Source organism: Leucopleurus acutus, assembly GCF_964270905.1.
Source record: "Leucopleurus acutus genome assembly, chromosome: 4".
NCBI classification, from domain to species: Eukaryota; Metazoa; Chordata; class Mammalia; order Artiodactyla; family Delphinidae; genus Leucopleurus; species Leucopleurus acutus.
In genome coordinates, this window is record NC_139146.1 from 26,719,269 (window position 1) to 26,746,623 (window position 27,355).

Genomic DNA, 27,355 nt, shown 5'->3' on the forward strand with positions numbered 1-27,355 from the left:
AAGTTGGACAGATTTTTAATAATAATAATGATACTGTGATTTATTGATTTCCTACTTTGTTCCAAATATAGTGCTTGATGCTAGATATTTTATGCCCATTTGATAGAAGAATCTTTTGAGAGACCAGGGAACTTTGGCAACCAGAGAGCAACTCTTGTCTGCTCTGCTCTGAAACCTGAGATCGTCCTCTCCCTCCAAGGATATTAGTGGGCAGCAGAAGTGATGGGAAGTGACCAAGACCTGATGTCAGAAAGAATCTAGGTCAAATACATAGTTTAAAAAATCAATTCTATGGTATGGATTAGACATAGTTCAAAATAAGTGGGTAACGTGAAAGTATAATATTTAAGTATGAATTTAAAAAACCTTTTGTTAAATGAATATGACAGCTTTAAATCCATATACGTCATGCTCAGGTTTTATAATGAAGTGAACCTTTAAATAGTTCCTTTTAACTTACAATGTGGTTTTAAATATGACCTACTTAAGTGGACAGAATTTATATTCCTACCAGAGGAAGGCCTCATTTAGCTAGAAGTAATTTCTCTAACAAGAAAAATGTATTCAGAATGTAATCCCAAGACCTCCAGGAATACGACTTCTATCTAAGTATCCATATTATTATAGTGCTCCAGAATCCATATGCTAAAGATTGTACCTTTTATTCAGAGAAGATCTCTTCAGGTACTCACTGCCAGGTTATTTGTGGTGGTTTTATATTTTTGTATCCTTGTTGGAGAAACTCAAAGCAATAAGAGATGGCAGCAAAAAAGTGTGAAGAAATAGAAAAGGTATAATAAACAGTTGCAGCAATACAAAACGTGCAGTGGCTTATATCCGTGTTGTTGAATCTTCCCTCTTCTGAGAATGGATAACCCAGCCAGGTTTGCTTTTAGAGGGGGAACAGGAGAGTCTCTTCCTTGAGACTGTGGTTGCTTAGAAACCGAACAAATGTGAAAAAAGGTTGAGAATCAAGTTGGGCTGGTTGTAGTGCAGAAGAGAGAGAAGCAGGATTCAAATAGGTGGATCTGAGGCATTGACCTCAAACTGGAGCACTGGGCCAGGGAAGAACCAAGAAGATAGGAGCAGGGAAGGCAGCAGCTGAAGCTGGGAAGCCCAAAGGCCAGCAGAACAAAAAGTAATGATGGAATTGGATTTTAAGCTTCCATTTTTATGGGCCTCAGAGGTGACTCCTCCATAATTTCTATATAAGATGATTTTAGGGGTGGGGATGTTTGTAGGAAGGGGGAGCTAGAGTGTAGGAGTGTAGGAGAGTGTAGCTACTCCTGAGTGTAGCAAACCCATGTCTTCCTTAGGCTGTATGTTTACACGTTTGTGTGAGTGTGCGTGTGCGTGCGTGTGTGTGTGTGTGTGCGTGCGTGTGTGTGTGTGTGTGCGTGCGTGTGTGTGTGTTGTGGAGGGAGAGGTAGGTGGTAAGTGACCAATTATGACGGAAGGCCAAACCCCTCCCCTGCCCAAACCATCCATCGGCATTGCCTGTGCTGGCAAGGTCATTCCACACGTGGGAACAGGGGCAGATTGGGACACAGGCAGCGACCTGCGGGCTTTCACACCTCAGCAGCATCTGAGGGCTTCACTGAAATATACTGCAGAGTAATAATGGAAGCTAATAATGATGACCCTATCATGTCAAAAACATTAAATTATATGTCATCTATGTAAGAAAGCAATGACTGTTATATCGCCCCCCCCCCCCCCCCCCCAACACACACACACACTCAAGAGGTTAACATTTTAAAGCTTTATCATTTGGGGGAGTAGTTACTTTTCAAATTTACTTACTGATAAAAGCTCATTCCCTGAGGCTGCCAGATAAATAGGTTGTTGCTTTACGTAGCTTTAATGATACTCATTGCTTTTCGAAGGTGATTCAAGGCTAGCACTTTAATTTCACTTGTGATCAGAGTTATTTTGCATAAAGATTAAAATTTGACTTGGAACAGGAGTGACGGATTTATTTTATTAGGTCCAAATTCACATTTTTTACCTCACTTGAAATAAAATATCTTATTAACTATCAAAAAGTACCTTAAAGCTGGAAAGAAATAACATTTTCTGAAAATTCTCAGAAACTTTTTTAAAATCCGGAGTTCTCTGTACTGGGTAATACTATTCCCCACTGATTCTTTGTCAAAACTGAACAATAATATATTTTCCTTAAGGCATTTTGTTACGGTAAGTCTTCAACCATATATTGCTAACAGCATGTACCTTATCAGGCCTGACAAGATTGCAGCTTGACGAGTTATACTTTTATTCATATAACATTGTGAACTTGAGCTTCAAAGGAAGAATAAAGCCAAACTATTATAGGTTGAGTACTTTAATAAATATTAAATTATAAATGAAGCTGGTTCTACACTAGCTGTAGGGGGTGTGGATAATAAAAGAAAATCTTCAAATGGTGATACACAGTATTATGGATGTCTTTCTTGCCTTTTGTAATCCGTCTTTGCCTCTTACCATTGTAGTTGTAAGTGCTGGGAATGATGAGGTAGGGTGTATGATTTTTTTTGCCCACTGAATTAAAAGTAGAGGAAATTTTAAATGTAGAACTAATTTTTCTCTTTAGCAGGATAAATACAGAAGTGCACTTTGGTGATAATAGGCACTTCATCACTCCTCCTCACCTACCTACTCCCTCCAAAGTCGTGAACTTGATGTTGAATGTGAAGCACACCGAGCAATATGCATTTCCATTTAATGAAGACTTTAGTTCTGTCATCATGTTTGAGATGTCACAACATGCCCTGATGGATGAGTGCAGAATGCCTTATGTTTCATAGGAGATCACTAAGTGATGCGATTGTATGGAAGAAAGAGTAAGTGAAGCTGGGTATCAGAGAGAAGCTCATGAGAACCCCAGTCCTCGTAGTCAGATGCGGCACACACCCGCTAAGATGGACCCGATGGTCCTTGCTTCCTGCTATCCCAGCCCTTCTGTAATTACTTCCCCTTAAAAGTGGGCCAGCTGGGCTTCCCTGGTGGCGCAGTGGTTGAGTGTCCGCCTGCCGATGCAGGGGACACGGGTTCGTGCCCTGGTCCGGGAAGATCCCACATGCCGCAGAGCGGCTGGGCCCGTGAGCCATGGCCGCTGAGCCTGCGCTCCACAACGGGAGAGGCCCGCGTACCGCAAAAAAAAAAAAAAAAAAAAAAGTGGGCCAGCTTAGTGACTCGCTTCTAACCAAGCACATATGGCAAGTGTGATATCCGTCACTTCCTGGGGTTAGGCTAGGTGAGATAGGGCCTTCCATTTTGCTAGCAGACCCTCTCTTTCCCTTGTTGGCTTTGATGAAGCAAGTTTCCATGTTGGCACGTGGCAAGGAACTGAGGGCAGCCAGCGGCCAGCCAGGAACTAAGACCCTCAGCTCAACAACTCTTGAGGAACTAAATACTGCCTCCAACTATGTGGGCTCAGAAGCAGATCCTGCCCAGTTAAGACTTTCGATGAGACTCCAACCCTGACACCTTCACTGCAGCCTTGTGAGAGACCCTAAAGCAAAGGGCTCAGTTAAAATATGCCCAGGTTCCTGACACACAGAAAACGCAAGATTAAAAATACGTATTGTTTCAAGCTTCTAAGTTTGTAGTAATTTTTTTTTTTAATTTTTTATTTATTTATTTATTTTTTGGCTGTGTTGGGTCTTTGTTGCTGCATGCGGGCTTTCTCTAGTTGTGGCAAGCGGGGGCTACTCTTTGTTGAGGTGCACGGGCTTCTCATTGCAGTGGCTTCTCTTGTTGCGGAGCACGGGCTCTAGAAGCGTGGGCCTTGGTAGTTGTGCCTCGCCGGTTCAATAGTTGTGGCCCACGGGCTTAGCTGCTCCGCGGCATGTGGGATCTTCCCGGACCAGGGATCAAACCCATGTCCCCTGCGTTGGCAGGCAGATTCTTAACCACTGCGCCACCAGGGAAGCCCCTGTAGTAATTTTTAATACAGCGATAGAAAACTAATACTTAGGTCTATTAGTTAGCTAGAGGCTGCCATAACAAAGTACCACAGATGAGGTGACTTGAATGACAAATTTATTTTCTCACATTATGGAGGCTAGAAATCCAAGATCAGGTGTTGGCAGGGTTGGTTTCTTCTGAGGCCTCTCTCTTTGGCTTGCAGATGGCCATCTTCTCCCTGTGTCTTCACATGGTCTTCCCTCTTGGCATGTCAGTGTCCTAAACTCTTTAATTCTGTTTCTTTTAAGGACACCAGTCGTATGGCATCAGGGCCTACCTTAATGACCTCATTCTAACTTAATTACCCCCTTTTAAGACCCTATCTCCAAATACAGTCTCATTCTGGGGTACTGGGGGTTAGTTCAGCATATGAGTTTTACAGAGACACAGTCAGTCCATAAGAATAGGCTATATAAAATTCTATAATTATGTTTATCTCTTTAGCTAAGACACTATACCACTCACTTATTGTCCAAAGGTCTTTTGCTACCTTGATTTTCTTTATTTTTCACGTGATTATATAGGTATTAGATGATGTATAGCTCACATGGTTTAGCATATATATTTGCATTTTCCTGTCTCCATAACAAAATTATAATTCCTCTAAGCATGTATTTTTCATATGTTTTACATAGGCTACTTTACAGTATTTAAGATGGTGTTAGATACATTTTCAAAATCTGGTTTAATATTTTGTGTTTATTTGTATATTTCTAAATAACAATATTCTAGAAGTAGCTTGTCTTAAGAATGAAGACTGTTGGCAGGGCAGGAATAAAGATGTAGACATAGAGAATGGACTGGAGGACGGGGAGGGGAAACTGGAAGCTGGGGTGAAGTGAGAGTAGCATGGACATATATACACTACCAAATGTAAAATAGTTAGCTAGTGGGAAGCAGCAGCATAGCACGGGGAGATCACCTCGGTGGTTTGCGATGGATGACCTAGAGAGGTGGGATAGGGAGGGTGGGAGGGAGGCTCAAGAGGGAGGGGATATATGTATGCATATGGTTGATTCACTTTTTTGTACAACAGAAACTGACACAGTATTGTGAAGCAATTATACTCCAATAAAGATCTATTTAAAAAAATAAAAATAAAAAAGATTTTCAAAAAAAAAGAATAAGCTTTGGGGATCCCAGAGGGAGTAAGACACCCACCCTTAAAGAATTCACGCCTTCATGAGGAAGCTATAAGGGCTTTGCTTCCGTGAAATTTGAGGTCATTCCAAAATATTTTGCAGACTGTGTAAGGAAAGGGTCTGACTCTCAATGATTTAACAAACATGGATACCATTAAAATATTTGACTTCTTAAAAAAAAAAAGAATGAAGACTTAAAACGATAGAGGGTTTGAAGAATTTATGTTTATTTGAAGTACTTGTAGTTCTAGATGGTAAGGCCAGAGAATATCTGTCTTTATATTTGGTAATCCAGGTATAATGGATATACTGTTAGATCCTATCCAACGCTATGCTGATTCTTTAAAACACTATTTCTTTTTGAGCTATCTATAACACTAATATATGTTTAAAATATTTTCCTAAATTGTCAAAAAATATGTATTATTATGAAATAGTTCTTTATAATGTATACCAGTGGTTCTCAAAGTGTGGCCCACAGACCCAGGAGTCCCCAAAACCCTCTTAGGGGATCTACAAGGTCAAAACTATTTTCATAATAAAGCTAAGACATTATCTGCCCTTTTTTGGTATGCGTTGACATGTATACATATTACACAAAAGAAATAGTGCATAAAATTGCCGAGGCCTTTGCATGAATCAAGGCAGTGACATCAAACTATACTATTGGACTCTTATTTTTCAACAACATGCACTCATAGACCAAAAAAAAAAAACTTCATTTCACTTAAAATTGTCCTTGATGAACCAATTAAAATTATTACTGTTACTAATTCTTGACCTTCCATCACACATCTCTGGAACATTCTGCATGACTCAGTGGGAAGAATGCATAAAGCACCTCTCTTCCATATTGAAGTACAATGATTATCTCAAGGAAAAAGCCCTGCACAGTTGTTTGAGTTGGGAGCTGAATTAGCTGTTTCTTCATGGAACACCATTTTTATTTGAAATAACAACTGAACAGCTAGCTATGATTATTCAGATTTAGGTTTTCGACAGACATTTTCTCAAAAATGAACAGAGTGAGCCTATCACTTCAAGGAAAACAACGGATAGCATTTATTGCCAATAACACAGTTCAAGCTTTCAAACAGAAATTAAAATTTTGGAAAACTTGTATCTGCCCGTGAGAACTACACTCATTCCCAAATTTAAAGAATTTTCTGATGAGATTAATGGTGATATTCACAGTTGTTACTTTTCTGATAGTGTGTAATGAAATGTGTCAGCAAAAACTATATAACATACTGAACCAATATTTTCCAGATGACCAGTGCATCATATTTTAAAATTATGCCTGAGTAAAAGACTCAAAGTGCAAGAAAGAACAATGGATTTTAATGTAGCAGGGTAAAATTTTATTATATTGGACAATATCCGGTGTTGAAAATAAATTTGATTTAAAGTTTATAACTTCATTGATATGATTCATAAAGTTTATTGATAAGGTTTCAGGTTTCACATTGCAACTAACCTTTAAGAAACTACCATTCATGGAGTTTGGGTATAATATTAAAGAATAACATCCACAATTATCTGAAAAAGCTATTACGACACTTCTTCTTTGTCCAACTATATAACCTTGTGAGTCAGATTCTCTTCATACACACAACATATTGCAGCATATTGAATATAGAAGCAGACATGGGAATACAGATGTTGTCTGTTAAACCAGACATCAAAGAGACTGGAAAAATTTAACAGTGCCACTCTTCTCACTTTTTTTTGGAGGGGAGAGGGGAATATAGTATTTTTCATGAAAAATACGTTACTGTGCTGGAAAATCAGCATTTTGCTGCCATCATAGTAAAGACTGGTTCAGGCAAGAATCATCACTGATGCTAAATCTAGGGGGAAATTTTTATGAAGAGCAGGATGTTTTCATGGTCTTAAAATGGCTTCCCACATACTTGTTAGTTATAAAGGAAAATTAAAAAGATAATTATTTAGCAAAGAAATTCAACAGCACCTTGACCTGTGATCCAAGTTATCGTCACTTTTGAGGAGCAGTTGGACAATGTGTATCTCCAGATGTGATAGCCTAGAAGGATAATGTTCTAGCTGAGAACACATAGTTGAGAACATATGTTGTAGCTGCAAACACATAGCCTCAATCAAATCATGAGTAAACATTTGACAACACCAAAATGAGAAATATTCTCTTAAAAAAAATAGACATGATGGTATTCTTCAAAAATGTCAGGTCATAAAAGGCAAAGGGAAACTGTGGAAATATTCCAGATTAAAGGAGCTAAAGAGAAATGACAGCTAAATTCTGTATCTGACCCTAGACTGGATCCTGCATCAAAAGGAGAAAAATGCTATAAAGGTCATCACCTGGTTAAATTGAGAAAATTGGAGTGTTGATGGTAACTTATTGTCTTAATGTTAAATTTGCTGAAGTTGATAACTGTACTATGATTGTAAGAGAATATCACAATTCTTAGTAATACACACTGAAATTTTAGGGGTAAAGGATCTTGATGTTCATAACTTGCCTTCAACTGGTTCATTAAAAATTATTTTGGGTATAAATATTTATATTTATATATACATGTGTGTCAATTAGATAAATATATATATACATACACACGAACATATACAGAGAGGGAGAGTGTAAATGATGTAGAAAATGGGTAAAATGTTAATGTGTCTGAATAAACAGTACACAGGTGTTTTTTGTACTATGCTTTTTTTAAAATTAATTTTCATTTGAGTATAGTTGCTTTACAATGTTGTGTTGCTTTCTACTGTACAGCAAAATGAATCAGTTATACGTATATATATCCCCTCTTGTATGGATTTCCTTCCCATTTAGGTCACCAGAGTGCGTTAAGTAGAGTTCCCTGTGCTGTACAGTATGTTCTCATTAGTTACCTATTTTATACATAGTATCAATAATGTATATGTGTCAATCCCAATCTCCCAATTCCTCCCCCCCTCCTTGGTATCCATACATTTGTTCTCTACATCTGTGTCTCTATTTCTGCTTTGCAAATAAGATCATCTATACCATTTTTCTAGATTCCACATATATGCGTTAATAGATGATATTTGTTTTTCTCTTTCTGACTTAACTTCACTCTGTATGGCACTCTCTACACTCTGTATGACACTCTCTAGGTACATCCACATCTCTACAAATGACCCAGTTTCATTCCTTTTTATGGCTGAGTAATATTCCATTGCATATATGTGCCACATCTTCTTTATCCATTCCTCTGTTGATGGACATTTAGTTTGCTTCCATGTCCTGGCTATTGTAAATAGTGCTGCAATGAATATTGGTGTGCATGTTGTACTAGTCTTATTCTTTAAATTTTCTGTAAGTATCAGTTATTTCCAAATAAAAGTTTAAAAGTTAAATGCAGTCACTTATGTTAATGTAATGGCTTCATTATTGTTTTTAAGTGAATTTATGAATATATGTTTAAAGTTTGCCTCGATTTTATTTCTAATAAAGTAAAGTAAACATTAATAGATCTAATCCACATAAACAAAAGCTTCGGGGGGGTCCTTGATAATTTTTAAGAGTGTTAAGGGGTTCTGAGACCACAGAGTTTGAGGACCATTGGCATAAACTGTGTGGGTGGTTAGGTAGGTGCCCCCCTCATTCTCTTAAGGCTGTTTTATGACACTAGTTAATGAGAGCAGATTTGGTAGATGCCACTTATGAATATTATAATCTTAACCTCTCTCTGCCTTAGTTTTTGCACTTGTAAAGTAGGGAGAATAACATTGCCTATCTTAGAGGACTATTGTAAGGTTTAAATCATTTCCTCTATGTAAAGGCTTTCAATAAGGACCACACTCTACAGTACTGTTCTTATTGGCGACGTATATTTCTGTGGTGTTCTTGCCTCTCTCTGCCATTTATTTTGTGTTTTGGCTAGTGATTTTGGTTATAATTATGTGCATATGAACTACTACAAAGAAACCAAGAAGAGTATCAGATGGTTTTTTAAATGCAAGTTTACAGTAGTCTGTGCCCCTTCAAGGAAATGGTTAGGGAAACAGAGCAGGGTGGAGATGAGCAAGCAGTTTGGTGTTTGGGGAGTTCTTGGTATATGGAAAAGCATCATACGTCTAGGAAGTTGGATTAAAAATTGTGGGAAGAGTATTTGATAGAAAATATGACTGGACAGGGAACACTTTGTTGTTAGGGATAAACTGGGATTAACCCTATTTAGCACTGGTTCCATTGGCATTCCACTTGCCAGATAGGTATCCTTTGCTTAAATGTGTATGTCTATATTGGCATATTTAAGTTGTTGTAACAGTATATACCTAGGGTAGGGATAAGAAAGAATACTATTGTTTTGTGCCATTTTTACTGTTTTCCCCAGCAAAAGTCCAAATTCAGCTTTGTTTTATACCTCATTCTATCAAGCTTCAAGCCAATAAAAAATAATTATATTGTTGAACTATTGTGTTCACCTAATTCCCATGATGACTTTTTTAAAAAAAAAAAGAAACCAAAGGATAAGTAAATATGAAGGCTTTATGTCATTTTGATATGCTGTTTGTTGTCATTTAATCTCTTTTGCTAAATGCTGTGATTTATTTTTCTATTTTTTTTTAATAGATCATCAGAAACTGGAAAGGGAAGCTAGAATCTGCCGTCTTTTGAAGCACCCCAATATTGGTAAGGAAATGTTTTCAGTATATTTTAAATATTAACTAAAATTTTGCATCATGTAATTTTACTGTAATTTAAAAAATATTAATTTAATAAACTAGAATATTTGCAATTAACAAATAGGTTCCTAACTTTTGATCTTGTTACATTTGTTTCTTCAAAGTTTTTAAAAAGTTTTTCAGAAGGTAGCAGTTCTTTCATACAAACACTTTAAAAATAATATAAGGTATTACTAGTTGAATAGTGGTTTTATGTATCTTTAAGGATTGTTCAGCTGCTGCTACTGAAGTACAGAGGGACAGAACTTAGGCCATTATGTTAGTCACCTAAGTTACTTTTTACCTATCCTGTAAAATGTTTACCTCATAATCATTGATACTATTCAAGAAACTAGTAAAATTGTTTTAGAATATTATCCCTCATGAATATAATGGCATGATAATGTTCAAAACTGAAAAATATTGATGAATATAAAACAAATGCAAGAAAGAAACAAAGGAAAGAAGAAGCTATGTTCTGTGACAATAGTTTTATTTTCAAAAAATGTTAACTGTCCCACCTCTGTCAGTTCTACTGTCAGCCAAAGTATTTCTGACATGCACGGTATGAGAGAGGGAGTAATCACTGCAGTAGAATTAGCAAAATCATTCACTGAGAAGGTTTATATTTCTCTATTTTTATGTATAGGGCCATTCAGTGTCTATTCCTTCCTTGAAGTTTTTAGGATCCTGCATTTTGTGGGTTACTTAAATAGACACTAACAAGTAAATCAGATGCATTAACAAACTAGCAGCTGTCTAAGAGCCTTCTGGTTTAGAGAGAAAACAAAACAACCTCTGAAATGTAAATATACCTTTTTATAAGTATTTTACCCTGATAAAAGTCTATGGCATTTCTTGGTTGGCTGTATTATTTTCCTAGGGCTGCCATAACAAAGTACCACACACTGGGTAGCTTAAATAGAGAAATGTATTTTCTCATAATTCTGGAAACAAGAAGTCTGAGGTCAAGGTGTAGGGAGGGTTGGTTTCTTCTGAGACCTCTCTCCTTGTCTTGTAGGTGGCCATCTTTTCCTTGTGCTTTTACATGGTCTTCCTTCTGTACGATGTCTCTTTTTTAATTTCTTCTTTGTGTAAGGGCACTAATCATATTGGATTAGGGTCCATCCTAATGACCTCATTTTAACTTAACTACTCTTTTAAAGACCCTAGCTCCAAATATAGTCCCACGCTGAGGTACTGGGAGTTAGGATTTCAACATGAATTTTGGAGGGACACAATTCAGCCCATAATATTGGCTAAAGAGAAACTATACAATAATGACCCACTATAGTTCAAAGAGTGCTTTCCTTGCTCAGGTTTAAGATAAAATGCAATCTTAGTTTACTGAACTTGTTATTCTTATGAAGGGGAGTTTTTTTTTTGCTTGTTCGTTTTGTTTTTAATCAGGATCCTTCTATGAAACTCAATTTTTTTATATATAAATTTATTTTATTTATGTTTGGCTGCGTTGGGTCTTCATTGCTGTGTGCGGGCTTTCTCTAGTTGTGGTGAGTGGGGGCTACTCTTTGTTGTAGTGTGCAGGGTTCTCACTTTGGTGGCTTCTCTTGTTGTGGAGCATGGGCTCTAGGTATGTGGGCTTCAGTAGTTGTGGCTTGCGGGCTCTAGAGCACAGGCTCAGTAGTTGTGGTGCACAGGCTTAGTTGCTCTGCAGCATGTGGGATCTTCCTGGACCAGGGCTCGAACCCATGTCCCCTGCATTGGCAGGTGGATTCTTAACCACTGCGCCACCAGGGAAGCCCCGAGAAGACAAAATGTAAAAGCTATTCTTTAAATTGTAGAAAAAGAATCAGGACAGGACATTTACGGGATGATGGATTCTAAGATCAGATGAACCCTCAGGTGGGCATGTGTATTTTAAACAACCGATGCTCATAACTTATTTTAATAGAGTATATTTAGGAATACCAATTTAGAGTTTGGAGATAACTTTTGGAAGTGCAATTTAGAGTTCAATTATAACACTTATTTCTAGCATTTTATAATGCTTGCTGTGGTTTAGTTTGATAGAAAAATTGTCACTTTAGGAAAGGAAGTGCTATATTCTCATTATTTTTAAGTTTGAAAATAGGCATTTGTTTTCTTTAAAAATGCTCCAAAGGTAGAAGCGTTTGCTCTTTGAATTTGATTTATAGTGCATCTGCTTAACAAAAACAACCTCATCTCTGACGAACTTGCCATGGAGTGATGACTGTGTCAGGTTACTGTTTGATATGTTAATTTTGTTGATTATTTAGTTTAAAAGGCTAATGGACTGTTGAAGGAAAGGAAATAGATATATACAGTAATATGACTTAAATTCTTCTGTTAAAATATCTTTTCACATTTTGTATTTCAGTGGTCATTTACAATATGTTGTCTATGAAATGACAGAAAAATTATTTGGTAGGATTTTGTTCACACTATTGAAGTTCAGTAGTTCACTGTTCAAAGATTACTTTCAATTTTCAGTAACAGGTATACTGTGTAAGAGTTTTAACCAAAGGCTTAGAATAAGAAGAAAAATTTCTATAGCCTACAAAATTACTCTCCAAAGAAGATGGCAGTAATTTTTGTGAAGCCATTATTTTGATGTACAGGAAATCTTGTCTTTCATTCATTCTGTTCAGAAAATGAATAATTGTACTTACAAATATTTAATTGGAATCTTACATTATGTAAACAGTTCCCCTGTAGAGATATTCACAATTATAATTCCCTTGAGTATCAGTGGTTTTGAATATTCAGATGAATTTGGGTTGGATTACTTGTAAAAAAAAAAAAAAGAACAATGTTTTGTATTAAGAGCAAAACTCTTACTTTAAAATCAAAGGGGTGAAACAGTATTTTATATTTTGATTAGCTCTGAAAATAACTTAAAAAATATTATTAAAAGATACTGATTTAATTTCTTCCTATCCATTATTTTTTCTTCTAATTTCTTAATCATTACATGAGTTTTTTACATCAACATTTGATTTTAGAATTAAAAAGTTATACCAGTTTGGATACACATAAAATGAAACAAGATGAGCAAAATAAAATATATATGATTTGTGATTTCCAATGATTAGCATTAAGCACTGATTGAGTTGAACAGTGCTAACTCTGTTGCAGTTAAAATACTGAAAGACTACGGAGATGAATGAGACATAGTCCTTAACCACAAGGAGTTTACAGTTTAGGGGGGCAGATTGTGATGTATGAAACTAAAATACAAAGTGGTTACATCCTATAATGAAACTCTTACTGAGTGCCATGAGAGCACTAAGGAATAAACCAAGAAGTTTAACTGAAATACGTTGGGTAATGAACAGAATTTTGCCATAAAGGAGTATGGACTGGACTCGATAGCATTATGGAAAGAACATCAAAAGGAAAGATCAGATATAAACGTCCTTGTCACACTTGAAGAATGATAGAAAGTCTGGAGTGATTGGAGTATAATTTGTGTGTTGGCCATCAAGTTTGATTGGGAGTAATAGTGGAGAGTCTTGACTTTCTGTGTCAAGGAATTTTATCGCTAATCTGTAGAAATAGGAAATTATTAAAGATTAATTTAGTTGACACACATGATTGTATCAGTTTCCCCGAAAGACAAATTTGGTAATAATAAGCATAATTGTTCAGAGTCAGGAGAAACTGGTGTTGAAAAAGCATTTAAAAGTCTTTTGAATTAATTTATGTATAAGACGTGATGAGTTCGTAGACTATGGTAATGGGAGCAGAGAAGGCAGAAAGGGCAAAGATACCGGTGACATTGTGAAGGTAGAATCAGACCATCTTGGGCAGCAGTTATATTGTGGTGAGTGGGATAGAAGGAGGTTCCTCTGAGGTGTGTGTTTTGAGTGACTAGAGAAATATTGATTCCTTTAAGAACAGAGAAAACAAGAAAAGAAAGTTGGAAGAAATTAGAAATTTAGTTGAATATGAGAACATGAAATTTTTTTTAAAGATTGGAAAATATCTCTTTTGGGGGACCATGGACAAAAAAAAAAATAGAAATAGCAAACAACACCACCTAAAACCCTGATCATTCACTTTTTGCCAGAAAGTGTAAGTCTCTAACCACTTGGACATTCCTTTTCAGGATGGAAGTGGTTGGCAGTCATTATGATCATCCCTCCTAGACCAGTACTTGACGGCAGCTAGACTCTTGGTTTTGGGTCCTTGTTTACATAGAGGAAGTCTAGATAGTCAGATTCTGCTCAAAGTGTCTTATGAACATGCAAGATAGTCTCTGCGCAAACTCCATCACCTAACTGTGGTTTAGCATTTCTAGGCTGTTCTTTCTCCCATGGTCTCTCAACCAGAGTAAGGCTCACTTCTCACTAGTCTCTCATGCCTTAGCCAAACATGTATCTTTTCTGACAGTACCTTAATTACTTTAATTTGCACGTATCTTATCTGACTTACATGTGGGACACGACATAGAACTCTACAGAATGTGAATACGTATTTTGGAGACACGTCGGGATAGTGAGAGTGGATAAACACATCTAACAGTATGAGGATTGTGAAGGGTGCCAAAGACAAATGATGACAAGTGCCTACTTGTAAAGAGCATGAAATGCTTTTTTTTTTTTAAGAGCTATAATAACAATAATTTTCTTAGATTATTTTTATTTTCAGTGTACTTTAAGATACATTTTTATATAAAATAGATAAATTTTTTCTAGATAAATAAAAGGAAACTATATTTTTGGGACGAAATATTTGGAATTGTACAAAAAAGCAATATTGACTTTTTTTCACTTTTAACAATAATAGTTCAACTGTGTTGATTTTAGGCAGACTTACATCAACTTTTACTCTTATAAGTACCAAGACTATCTTTTATTAACAGGCTTAATTTTATTGGAGCTATAATTAAGTTTTAATATTGAAGATCAGATGTTTTCTTCAGCCAATTGCCATTCCCCAATTTCTCACTTAAAAGCTGGTAATTCCAATTATATACTTAAATTTATTTGTTAGGAACTTTCCAACAGAAGAACTCTGATGAAACATGGTTTTCAAATGTCATTCTCATATGTGTAGATTATTCCAGTGACCTTTTCTTTTGATATTCCGTATATAAATCTGCCTTTCAAAATTAAATTACATCTCCTGGTCACTTTTCTAATAATACATTCATAATATGGACAAGAGAAATAAGATAAGGCCATTTTCCCCTACCCAGAAAGCCAAAGAATCAATGATTTATAATCACTGAATTTCAACCTGGGGTGATTTTGTCACCTTCACTGTCTCTTTCTTCTGGGGCAATTTAGCAGTGTGTGTTTTGTTGTCACAACTGAGGGTGCCCATCTGGCATCCATTGAGTGGAGGCCACAGATGCTGCTAAACATCCTACAATGCAAAAGACAGCTCCTCACAATAATGAATTATTTGGTCCAACAAGTTAATAGTGCTGAGATTGAAAAACTCTGATTTAAGGTAAGAGTGACAACAATAACAGTAAGACAGATAGCCAGCCTTTACTTGCTGGATCCTTATGCAGTTTCCTTACATTAAAATAATGAGTCAATGTGTCCCCTTAAATGAAGGACAAGTAGGCAATGACACTTGCATAGAATATCCTGTGAGCAAAAGTTTGTAAAATACTCCCTTTGAACAAAAAAGTAGAAAAATAAAGAACTAGTTTAAATGTCAACCATAATTAAGAAGAAACACAGATTAGAATTTTGTTTTTTTCTAAGTTGTTCAAAAAGGATATTTATATAATGAAACATTTTTCATTTAAAACGAAGTGAAAACTATGTAAGTCAATATTTAAGTAAAGTAGGAGAATGCCTCCCAAGAATCAGATGGAGGTAAAAAGGAAATCATTCTTCAGTGAAATAATTTTATCGTCGTTGTGAATCACTTAGAACAGCGATTCTTACCATTTTGGGATCTTCAGCCTCCTTCAGATAAACTTTTATAGGCTCTAGATTCTCTCTCTTCACAAAATTGCATATTGACATCAAATTTTTCATATAGTTTGGAGTACTTACGGAGATCAATAAAGCCTAAATATGGACCTTTGGACCATAGATTTCATATTAAAACAAAACGAAGCTTATTTTGAAGAAATATAGTGAAATGACCTCTTACTGTTAAATGTGATTCTCATGTTAGTCTTAATGACCTTGTAGTTCATATAAAAAGATCTGCACAGTTCTCTCCACCTCAACTCTCATCTTCATAAAGCATGCATTCTGAGTTGGGGATGTAGTCTGTGGAAGGGAGAAACACCACCCAGTTCACTTGAGAATTAAACCCTCAGACAGGAACTAAGCTAACCTCACATTTATTTATGCCTATTTGTATCTTTACATTATTAATCCCTCCCCAAAGAATTTGTTAAGAAAATAAATAAGATTTTAGATATGCATCTAGCGAAGAGAATAAACTGCTTTTGAAACAATTTGGAAGTATCTAAAGGGAAGCAGAGAAATGGTACTGTAGGCAGAAGCCAACCTAGCGGAGACTGGTGCTGGCATATGCTAATTACAAGCCTTTAAAAATCTGCTCATTAAAACTCAATGCTCAAGTTTTATTAGGTAACCTTGGCAAGCCTGATTCCTTACTTCACGTGCCAAAAGGTAATGAAATTTATTTAAATAAAATAGAATAATTCCGCCTTTTAACTAATTTTGACGGGTCTTGTCCCCAATTAATCTGAATCAGTGATGCATTACTATGATGTAGCAGTTGCAGAGCATCTCCCAATAAAAGGGAAAAACAAATGAAACTCTCTCCTGAGGTCTTCCCATAAACTAGACAGTGTTATTTAATTGTTTGTTTTTTGAGACTAAAGGGAATGTTGTTTCGTAGTTATTTGTTTTTAATTTGGGAACATTTCAGTGTTTCAACAGTGAATTTTAACAAGATTACTCTGGCTGCTGTGCGTCTGACCATGTCTCTCCTCTGCTCAGAAACTGCTCAGTGGCTTTCTAGTTAGAAGACAAACCCTAGAGTCCTCACGATGGCCTGAGACCCTACACAGGGATCACCAGCCACTTTATCTTCCTGATCTTAGATCAGCTCCACTTCTCTCCCCAATACTTGCTCTGCTCCAGACCCTCTGGGCTCCTTGGGTTCCTCAGCTGTGCCCTGTGTTCCCTCTGAGGGTGCTGCTTCTGCCCCAGCAGTTCTGTAGGCTGCTTCCCTCAGGCCTCTCTGCTCACCCATTGCCTCATCTGGAGGCGTCCCCTGCCAGCTCTCATGCCCACAGCACACTCCCTGCCTTCCTTCCTTGCTTTACTTTTTTGTCTAGCACTTACCATGACACTGTATGCTTAGTTGTTGTTTTGATTATTTTCTACCCACTAGCATATAAAACCCCAGGAAGGCAGGGACTTTGCTTGTTAACTGTTATATCCTTTGTACCTAAAATAGCCTCTGACATAAAGTCTGTGCTCAATAAATAAATGTTGCAGGGATTAAAGAATGCATGGGTGGATATATTTTTAAATTAAATTTAGATCATCTGAAGGGGAACACACTTCTATTAATATAAGTAGAAGAAAAACATAAATTTTAATTTATGAAATCGTATCAGTGGCTTAGGGCAAGCCCACACCTAAACAAAGACTGTAAAAACAGAGAGCAAACTTAAGGTTTCTGTCTGGTTGGGCAGGTCAACACACCATATGGCAGCATACCTCTTTTTACTGTCTGGTCTTCCTGAATAATCCCTTATCACTTAGTCTGAAATTCCCCATCCTGCAGGAATCTTGACCCATACCCCTCTTGGTGTTGTTGGATATATTTCCCATGCAGCTTGTAGATTCTCAGGCATCCTTGTTGGGAGTGTCAGGGTCTCACTGTTTCTTTTACCTGGCAGACACCTAAAACTGCTAGCTGCTTCCCCATTTTCCTGGGGAGCATTCTAACTATACCCCAGGAAGCAGAACTGTACTATCGATAAAAGTCACCAGTTTCCCCCCCTTGCCAGGTCACCCACTTACCTGGTTGGTGATCCTCATTCTTAGACATTTATGGGATAGCCCTGAATTTGACTGCTCCACTCTTCAAAGCAAAAGCCTACTTGTCAGATGAAATTGCCAAACTGATGAGTAAAGAAAAGAGGGTTGGTTGTCTCTCTCACTCTTGCTTCTTTAATAGGCTTGTCCTGTCCTCAGTGATTCCTTTGAAGGCCTCTGGGAGCCTGCTCTGCACAAGGATTGGCAAGCTTTTCCTATAAAGCACCCAATAGGAAGTATTTTAGACTTTGCTAGCCATGCCTTCTCTCATCCTAACTATTCAACTTTGCCATTGTAGTTCGAAGTAGCCATAGATCCTTCATAACTGAGTAGGTGTGACTGTGTTCCAATAAAACTTTATTTACAGACACTGAAATCTGAAATTTATTTTTTATATGTCATAAAATATTCTTCTTTTGAGTTTTTTACAACCATTTTATTTTTTTTTTTTTTTAAGCCTGTTCTCAGTTTACAGACCATTCTAAAGTAGGTATTGAGCTGGATTTGATCTGTGGGCCATAGTTTGCTAAAGCCCTATGCTAGCGTCTAGGAGACCTTCCTTGGTGGGTTATTTGGACCTCAGATATCTGCTGGACTCCCTAATGCTTTCTCTCCTGGGCCTGGGAAACAGCTTCATCTTGATTCCCTGGCCACCTCGTATATTCTGAGTCTCGGAGGACAGAAGCTGAAATATCTGGGTGCAGTAAAGACCTGTGTGGCTTTCCATTTCTGAATTCCTCTAATTCTGGAAAACAGTTTCATTTCAACTCTGGTTTCTGATTTAGTGCTGTTCCGGATTCTAGGTCTAACGTGATATGAAAAGCCTCAACACTGCTGCTCAGTTTCCTTTCAGTCTGGCTGTTGATCTTGCTGTTACCTGTGCTCCTAGTTGACCCTTGACTGGATTTCTTGCCCTGCAGTGAGGTTCTAGATAGTTGCTGTTCACGGATTTCCACCTCATCAGCCAACTACCACACCTAGGTAACCTGTTAATGTTAGGTTTGGTTAAGAGCTGACATCACTCAAAGCTTACCTGTATTCTTTTTTACTTGACAGTTGATCATCTGTTTCAGATTACCTCTGAATTTACACACACAGTGCTATTTCTGAACAATTTTGACCCTGACTTTTTCTCATACTTTTGGATTATATATAACCTAGGCCAGTTTTGTCCTCATTTGGCAGATTTGGTGCCCTCTAAGCTGTGAATCTGACAGGATGTTATTTTTTCTGTTTATTCTAATATTTTTGAGGTGTTTTTCTTTTTGAATCTAATCTTTCCCTCATCCTTCCCAAAATACTCTTAGTCTACTAGGGGCTGTACCTCTTATAAAATGACAGGTAGAATGGCCTCAGTTGAGAGCTTGCCTTTCTTTTTTTCTTTTTTTTTTTTTTTTGTGGTACGTGGGCCTCTTACTCTTGTGGCCTCTCCCATTGAGGAGCACAGGCTCCGGACACGCAGCCCCAGTGGCCATGGCTCACGGGCCCAGCCGCTCCGCGGCATGTGGGATCTTCCTGGACCAGGGAACGAACCCGTGTCCCCTGCGTCGACAGGCGGACTCTCAACCACTGCGCCACCAGGGAAGCCCTTGCCTTTCTTAATAATAGAAAACCATTCTGACAGTAATGGGTATAATGAACTAATTTTGATATAATAGAGGACAGTTTCTCTGAGAGTACAGAAGAGACCATATTATATTCACCTTCAGTTGCAAAGATCTCATGAGGAAATCCCGTCTCTCCTTTGGACCTATTTGCACTTGTAAAGCTGACCTGGATCCCCTTCAGTACTCTGCTAGGTTAATCAAATGGGGCGCTGTAATATGAGCACTGATGAAGTGTCTGATGTTTCTCAAAGAGGGAGGGTGATGCCACCCTGAACATGTTGGCCATTCAGGTGTAGGAGAAATTTCCCCTGGTGAGGGAAATAAGCAAACCGCACCTAGGCACAGAGTCATTCCAGCAGGTTATCAAGATGGGCAGTGCAAGCTGCCATCAATGGTCAACAGTTTTTCTCTGTGTGTCGACAGCTCATCAGAATTCCCTGGCCTCAGAAGACCATCAACACAGTTCCCAGACCCTGTCCTACTGCAGGTGATTGATAGAGCTGACATGGTTCCTGGTTTTTGACTTGCTCTTCCTGGGCCCTGGACCCAAGTCTACACACTTGAAGTCTGGGCTTATGAGCCCCTGGGCATGACTTTGCAGATAGCCCTATTTGTGACCTGAACCTGTGATAACTGGCTCTGGCCTTGACCTTCCATTTTTCCAACCCTCCACATTGTCCCCTGCTCTGTCTCTCCACACTAAGGCTTTTGTCCTTGTTTGGCTTTTCTATCCTGTTTGCCTCTGATGTCCTGGAAGACAAAATTATTCATTTCCATTGAAACATCACAATTTTTAGCAGATATTTGAATACATATAAACTGAAGAAATGTAACTAGTCTACTGAGAAAGATTTTCACTTTTGTGAATTTATTTGATGTTTTGATTAATTACTAGTCCCTGAGTTACATAACATAGAGATAATTCCTGCTCTGTGTGTGTGTGTATGTATATACACAGTTGACCCTTGAACAACTTGGGTTTGAGCTGTGCTGGTCCTCTTATAGATATACCTTTTTTGATAAATATGTACTACAGTACTACACGATCTGAGGTTGCTTGACTGTGCAGATGTGGAACCACAGATATGGAGGGCCAACTGTAAAGTTATACACAAAATTTTGCCTGCATGAAGGGTCAGCACCCCTTACCCCTGTTCAAGGGGTCAAGTTCAAGGGTCAACTGTATATAACTATTATTATTTACATATATATATATATATATAGTGTTTTCTTGTTCTTAATTTTAAGTTGTAGTATCTCATTTCACAGATATATTTTCACCTTTACCCCTATGTTCATTTTGCAAATTGAGGACTTTAATGATCACCATGAGTGGGTCATTACTTAGCCCAGCACAAATTATATCATGATTTTATTAAGTTGCCAATGGCAAATTTACTGCCTTAGTATTTTTCTACTATTATTTGAGACTCTTGACAGCATTTTATTCCTAAAGATAACATTCTTTTTAAGAAGTATCTTGAGAGAGTATGAAAATCATTCATAAAGTGTTTTTTTTTTTTTTTTTTTTTTTTGCCTTACGCGGGCCTCTCACTGTTGTGGCCTCTCCCGCTGCAGAGCACAGGCTCTGGACGCGCAGGCTCAGGGGCCATGACTCACGGGCCCAGCCGTGCCGCGGCATGTGGGATCTTCCCAGACCGGGGCGTCCCGTACATCGGCAGGCGGACTCTCAACCACTGTGCCACCAGGGAAGCCCCATAAAGTGTTTTAATATCACATGATATTCAAATGGTTATATTAGTGACTGTCTGAGTAACTTCAGGATCTGAAAGGCTAGTAGCTCTCTGAGTGAAGGACTGAAGAAATAGGCAGTGGAAAATATATATTCCAATAAGTGATATTTTATTAAACTAATCTTCCATTCTATATCAGCCAATTAAGGTTCTTATGCTGCCATGGGTAGTCCCACCAAAGTCACGATCCTTTTCATCAGAGATCAGGAAGAGGGATCTGGTTTTCAGCTGTATCTGGAGTTAGGAAATCTTCCAGTGCCCTATGGTGAAAGGAAGGTCTCTCTTATCCTCACCAGCTCTGAAAGACAGGTGAGGAAGAGAAACCTATGGTTTCACAACCTCTTTATGGAAAAGAAAATAAATCTTTAGGCTGAATGGTGAACACTGCACAAAAGAGAAAGATAAATAGCCTCACTTCCCCTGCCACACCTGACCGGAGAGATTGTGGGGATTCTGAGGGAAGTTCCCTTCTGAGTAGGTACTTTGGTATCAGTTCGGATTTAATTCAGCCTGAGCTGTTCAGTTGTCTGCTTTTGATGGCATGTGTGTGTGCTGACGGTGAGAGGTGGGAGAGTGGAGGGGAGTGGAGGTTCTGATAGTGGCCAGATGCTTTTTGATTTTCTACAACTCTGAAGCCAGTAGTCCTGTATTCCTCTCATCTACCTTTCTACTTCCCAGCCCACTTGAAGATTATGGCTTCTTTGAGATAAAAGTAACTCTGTAGAGCTCTACAGAGCCCTATTAGGAATCCTAATGAATAATTCAAATACACAAAACTGAACTTGTTTCCTGGTGGTGTTGGAACACAGTACAATCGGGTGAGATGGACTGCCAGCGGGTCGTTCTGAGACCTTCATTTGCATAAGATTCCTTTGATAAAAATGCATATTTGTAGGATTCAGCATCACAGATTGACCTGGAGTGGGCTCTTGGAATCTGCTATTTACTTACTTGCTCGATTTTTGGGTTTATTTACTTATTGGTTACGTCAAGCACCAAATGATTCTGATACAGGTTTTCAGGGACCACAATTTAGAAGAAGCATTTTTCTAGAGATGATTTTACAAAGAGCTAAATCCCCAGTAAAGCTTTGGGCCAGGAACCTTTTATTCAACTCTGGTAGATCACTAGACTCCCTGTCTTCTTTCTTTTCCATACTAGGTCTAGAGAATGAAATCATTAAGAAGGATTCTTAGATAGCAATAACCTGAAACCTATTGTGTCTAAACACTTACCATAATTATCTTATTTAATTTTTCCAACAAGTACTTTGCAGATATTAGTATTACCTCCATTGTTTGAATGGCTCTAATAAATATTGAGCACCTACTATGTGCTCTGCACAGATGAAGAAGCTGAGTCTCAAAGAGATTGATTAATTTGCCTGAAGTTACTTATTTTATGAAGGGGGGAACCAGGATTCAAACACATTTGTTTGATTCCAAAGTTCACGTTTCCACTACACAAGCCTTCTGTTCTTCACTTCCTCCTCTGGTTAAAGCCACGAAAGCTCTCTGTGCAGCTGCATGACATTTTTATTTAGATAAAGCGCTAGAATATGACCTACATGGTACCAAATATCATTGACACGTAAGGGGTTTCCTACTTGTGTGGGAAGTTGGGACATTTACACATGAAAATACTCAACATTTCAAAGGAGCGTGTAATTAAATGCCCAAATTAGATACATAGAGAAGAGAGAGGCTCGTGTTTTATGTGAAATGTTTTATGCAGGGTATTGGACAGATTTGAATATCTTGAAGGAGAAGATTTAAGGGAGCTGGGAACAGTGTTGCCCCCAAATCATGGAAGTTGACATGAGTCCGTTCTGGGGATAATACCGAGTAATCATCCTTCTACATTTTAAAGGTTATTAACACACATTTAGCTATGTAAGTAATTCCCCCTTGTTCCCTTCTCACTGAAAACTTTTTGAAAAAGAAGCACTCTGTTTCCATTCCATCAGCCTCCTCATTCAGGCCCCTGCTCATGTGTTCCAATGGAACTGCTCTCATCATGATTACCCATCACCTTATTACTAAGTTCAGTGGAACCTTTCAGGTTCTGGTCTTACTTGCTGCCTCTCTACAAGTTGAAAGTGTGAGTCACCTGCTTTGGCTTTGTAACGCTAGTGTTTTTCAGATGTCTTCTTTGTCTCTAACAATTCATTCTCAGTTTCCTTCCTGAGTTCCTCTACCTTTGCCTATCCCTTAAATCTACCCAGGGCATCTCAATCATAGGCTGCTTATCCCCAAACCTATCTTTCACAGTCTAGCATTTCTTTCCAAACACACTTCCCACTACCTACTGGGATGTTCGCTTGGATGTTGTACCCAACTGGTAATAGTATGCATGAAATGGGCCTTGTTTTCCAACCCTGCTCCACCGCCCCACCCAGACCTGCTCCTCTGCTTGTGTTCCCTGCCTCAACTTTATAGCCTTGCCTAATCCAGAAACCTAGTGCCATCCAGTCCACCTCTCTTTCCCTTGCCAACTTACGTAGTCGCTGAGCAACGCCTCTCACTTCAGCTTCCCTAATGGCTTTTAAGTCTCTCCTCTTCTCTTTACCCACATACCACAGGCCAAGCTCAAATAAACTTTTCCTCTCCTCCATTCTTCACTTTGCTTCTGAGAAAGATAGTTTTTAGACGCAAATCAGATCTGTCCCACCTTTCCTTAAAATCTTTCCATGGCTCCCTAGTTCCTCAGGCTAAATTCTAAAATCCTAACTCTGCAAAATCTTGTACATTCCAGCTCCCTTAGTTGTTCTCTACTTCTAGTCATGTAGACCACTTCCCCTCCTTCAACCCCTCCTTCAACCAGTTGTCTCCTACCTCTCACGAACTCCAAACTGTTCTCCTAAATGTGCACCAGGCAAAACTGAGAGAACATTGTATTCTGTGCCTTGTAAGTACCTAACCTTCCCCCTAGAAAGAGGGCCCCTGTGGGAATCACACCTAAGAAAAGAGAAGAGGATGCTTCCTGCAGGTGACCTCTTATCCTCATGCTCGCATTCTCCAACACCTAACTCAGTTTTCTTTTTGTATTCTAGCGTTTTCACCCTTGTTCTCACGGTCTCTCTCCCTCTCTCTCTGTCTCACACAAACACACATACACACACACACACACACACACACACACACACACACACACACACCTGTGTTTCTAATCAGAGCTATTTTCTGTTCAAGCTTCATACTTTTCAACCTCATCTTCCCAATCAGGCTTCCCTTTCATTCATCTAAATTGGTGTTTTTATATTATGCCTGAACAAATGTACAGAATTATTTGAGTACGCTACTAGCTCCTACCTCTGCTGAGAGGATTCAGAAATTAGAAGAGTGATGGGTGGGTCAGGCCCTGAAGTTACAAATTGGGAGGCACAAAGAGTGAATGAATAAAACGAGGTTTGGGAGGGTAGAACGGAGAGCTGCATGTCCTTTTAAGCGTGGACAGGGGTGAGGTTGCTGTTCTTTCTTGCTTTCGGTCCACAAACTGCTGTAGACGAGGGGAACCAGTTCAGAGATTTGGTATTCCTCCCTGAGATTTAGGATTTATTATTTCAAGAGCATTTCAAACTCTGCCCAGGCAGCCCAGGCTTCCACAGTAAAGGCCTAGGAATCAACCTGCAGACCAAAAAATCCTTACACTTTTATAGTTTCTGGAAAAAAAAAAATTCAGATTATATCTTACTTGATAGATATTTTGTAGCAATTTGCCTTCAAGTTTTATACCAAAGTAAGTTTACAGCCTACAGTTTTCAGGGGAAATCTCGTGAATAGCCGGATTATTATTTGCTTGCTGCTAAAGATTGTTGATTATGTGCCCAAACCGAAACAAAAGGGTGCATTCAGCTTTTCCTATGAGGATTTCTGAAATCAAACACGAATGAAACCAAGGGACCAAAGATAAGGGATCACAAGTTCATGAAACTTGCTAATGGGATTTTAAATAACTCCCCTTTATACTAACTTTCACTCAGCTCTCTTATTCTGCTGGATATATTTTATTTTACATTATTTTGAAAAACAAAACACTGAGGATATACTCGATTTTGGATACAGAACTATTGCAAGAAATGTAGGAAAATCCGTGCAGCTTTAGAATTACACGTGGCCTGCAGAATCAGCCTCATTCATTTATTCATCTGTTTAGCAAGTTTTTTTTTAATATCTATCGTGTTAGGTACTCTTCTAGATACTGTGATACAGCAATGAACAAAGCTGACCAAAATCCCTTGCCTACTGATTATACTCAGGAGCAGGGGCTGGGGATAAACAAACAAATCCTGTCATTGGTCAGATTGTGATAAGTGAGCCAAGCCCAAAAGGAAATGAGGCAACAGGCTTTGCAACACCCAAAGGAAGAGCCTTTCAGGGAGACTGAGCTGGAAGCTTGCCTGGCATAGCTGAGAGCAGCACGCAGGCCAGTGTGGCATGGCATGATGTGGAGTGAGGGGACAGGAGGTTGTAGGTGATGCTACCAGAAAGGTGACAGGAGCTCGTAGATTGTGATAAGGATCTTCGCTTTCCTTCCTAGTGAGATGGTACTATAGAGAGGTTAGAGCTGCCTAAGACAGATGGGAAGTCTTTGAGAGTTCTGAGGAGAGAAGTGAGCTGATCTGACTTCTGTTTTAAGAGCATCGCTCTGGCTTCTGTGTCACTGGAGGACCGCAAGGGTAAAAGCAGAGACTGGGAGACCCTGTTAGGAGGCAGTTACAGTCATCAGTGACTTGCACTGGGGCAGCAGCCGTGGAGATGGAACACCGTGGTCAGATTCAGAATGTGTTCTGAAGGTAGAGCCAAATATACGGTGGGTTGGATTTGAGTTGTCACGGGCAGACGGGAGTCGGTGATCAATCCTGAGAAGCTGGAAGGATGGAGCTGCCCCAGGTAGAGATGGGCATGACTGGGGTGGGGGCATGTTGTGAAGGAAGATGAGAGGATTAGTTACTGGCACATAGATTTAAAAATGCCTATCAGACTTCCAAGTAGAGACATCACATAGTCATTGGGTGAGTCTGAATTCAGTGAGAGATCAGGGCTGGAAATATAAAATCAGGAGTTGACAGCACGCAACTAGGAATGATATTTTAAACATTTAACAATTAGTACGGCCTGAATACCAACCAGCCACTTAGGACAGGTGTCAACCTTAACAACAGACATGGCTATACAGCTCCCTATCAGCAGAAAGTCAGTCTAACCTACGGTCGCATTCCACTTGGCCCTCCTCCGTCTTTACAGATAAACGACAAAGTTTACCGATAAACCATAAATGCACATTTCCCATAAAAACCAAAAAGGTACTGACTAGAAAGCATAAGCAGGGTACATTTATTTTCTCATTTCTCCACTCCCTGATTCATATTATATTCACTGTTTTCCTTTAGGGGTTGGTTAAATACAAATATTTAGCATATTAACATATTTTTGAAGACTAGTTTGAAAGTACTGGTTTTCAAGTACAACCAACCAGTACTTGAATCCTCTATCTTCCAGTTCTACAGCCTATGTTTGCAGAAACAAATTCCTTTTCCTTCCTTTTACTGAAAGCAAAATCTGTGAAACTGAAAATAAGATTACCTCACATCGCTGTGAGGATTAGAAATTCTATACGTAAAAGACCTATCACAGTGCCCATTATTTGTGGTACAATTTCCTACCAATCTAATAAGATTTGAGAGCTTGAGGGGACCTTACCTTCTCTTGTATTCTTAATAATTACTAGTGAATTGTTATTCACAATATCCATGCCACCTAAGTTGGATTTAGAGTCTAACCTGCATTCAGAAATGTTTGGGCTAATATTCATTCACACTTGGACACTCCTATTCACCGAGAGGAAGTATCAGTGGTTATCAGGGGAAAGACCTTGATTTTGATTAGTTCTTTCTTATGAGTCAGACTTGAAAAGGTGCTTTCTCTTTCTGTGTAAGCTATCAATTATATCTTTATATAAATATTTGCTTTTCCCACTACTGCCCAGTGATTGTGAGCCTATCACCTTTGTCGATAAACTCCTATAAGGACAGGGATTCTATTTCCTTCTTGATGTGATTTTCAGGGCCCAGCTCTGTGCACCATTATATGAACCTAATTACAGGGCCAGGTACATGTGTGTGTCGGGTAGAAAAAGTCTGGATCTCTAAGCTTCTGAAGAGCCTGTATATTCTACTCCTCCATGCCACTTTGTCCTGGGCAAATGTGGGGAGAATGCCTCGGCTGTCT

General features: G+C 38.5%; 1 protein-coding gene across 8 annotated transcripts in view; it reads left to right on the plus strand.

The window, feature by feature from the left end:
* CAMK2D (calcium/calmodulin dependent protein kinase II delta) overlaps positions 1-27,355 on the plus strand; it is a gene marked incomplete at its 3' end in the record, with an annotated part of 279,253 nt that overhangs the window by 82,875 nt on the left and 169,023 nt on the right. For all 8 annotated transcript variants that reach the window (XM_082838403.1, XM_082838399.1, XM_082838401.1 and 5 more), the window contains exon 3: positions 9,700-9,759. In XM_082838403.1, the coding sequence (XP_082694529.1) occupies positions 9,700-9,759 (60 nt within the window). The remainder of the gene's footprint in view (positions 1-9,699; positions 9,760-27,355) is intronic.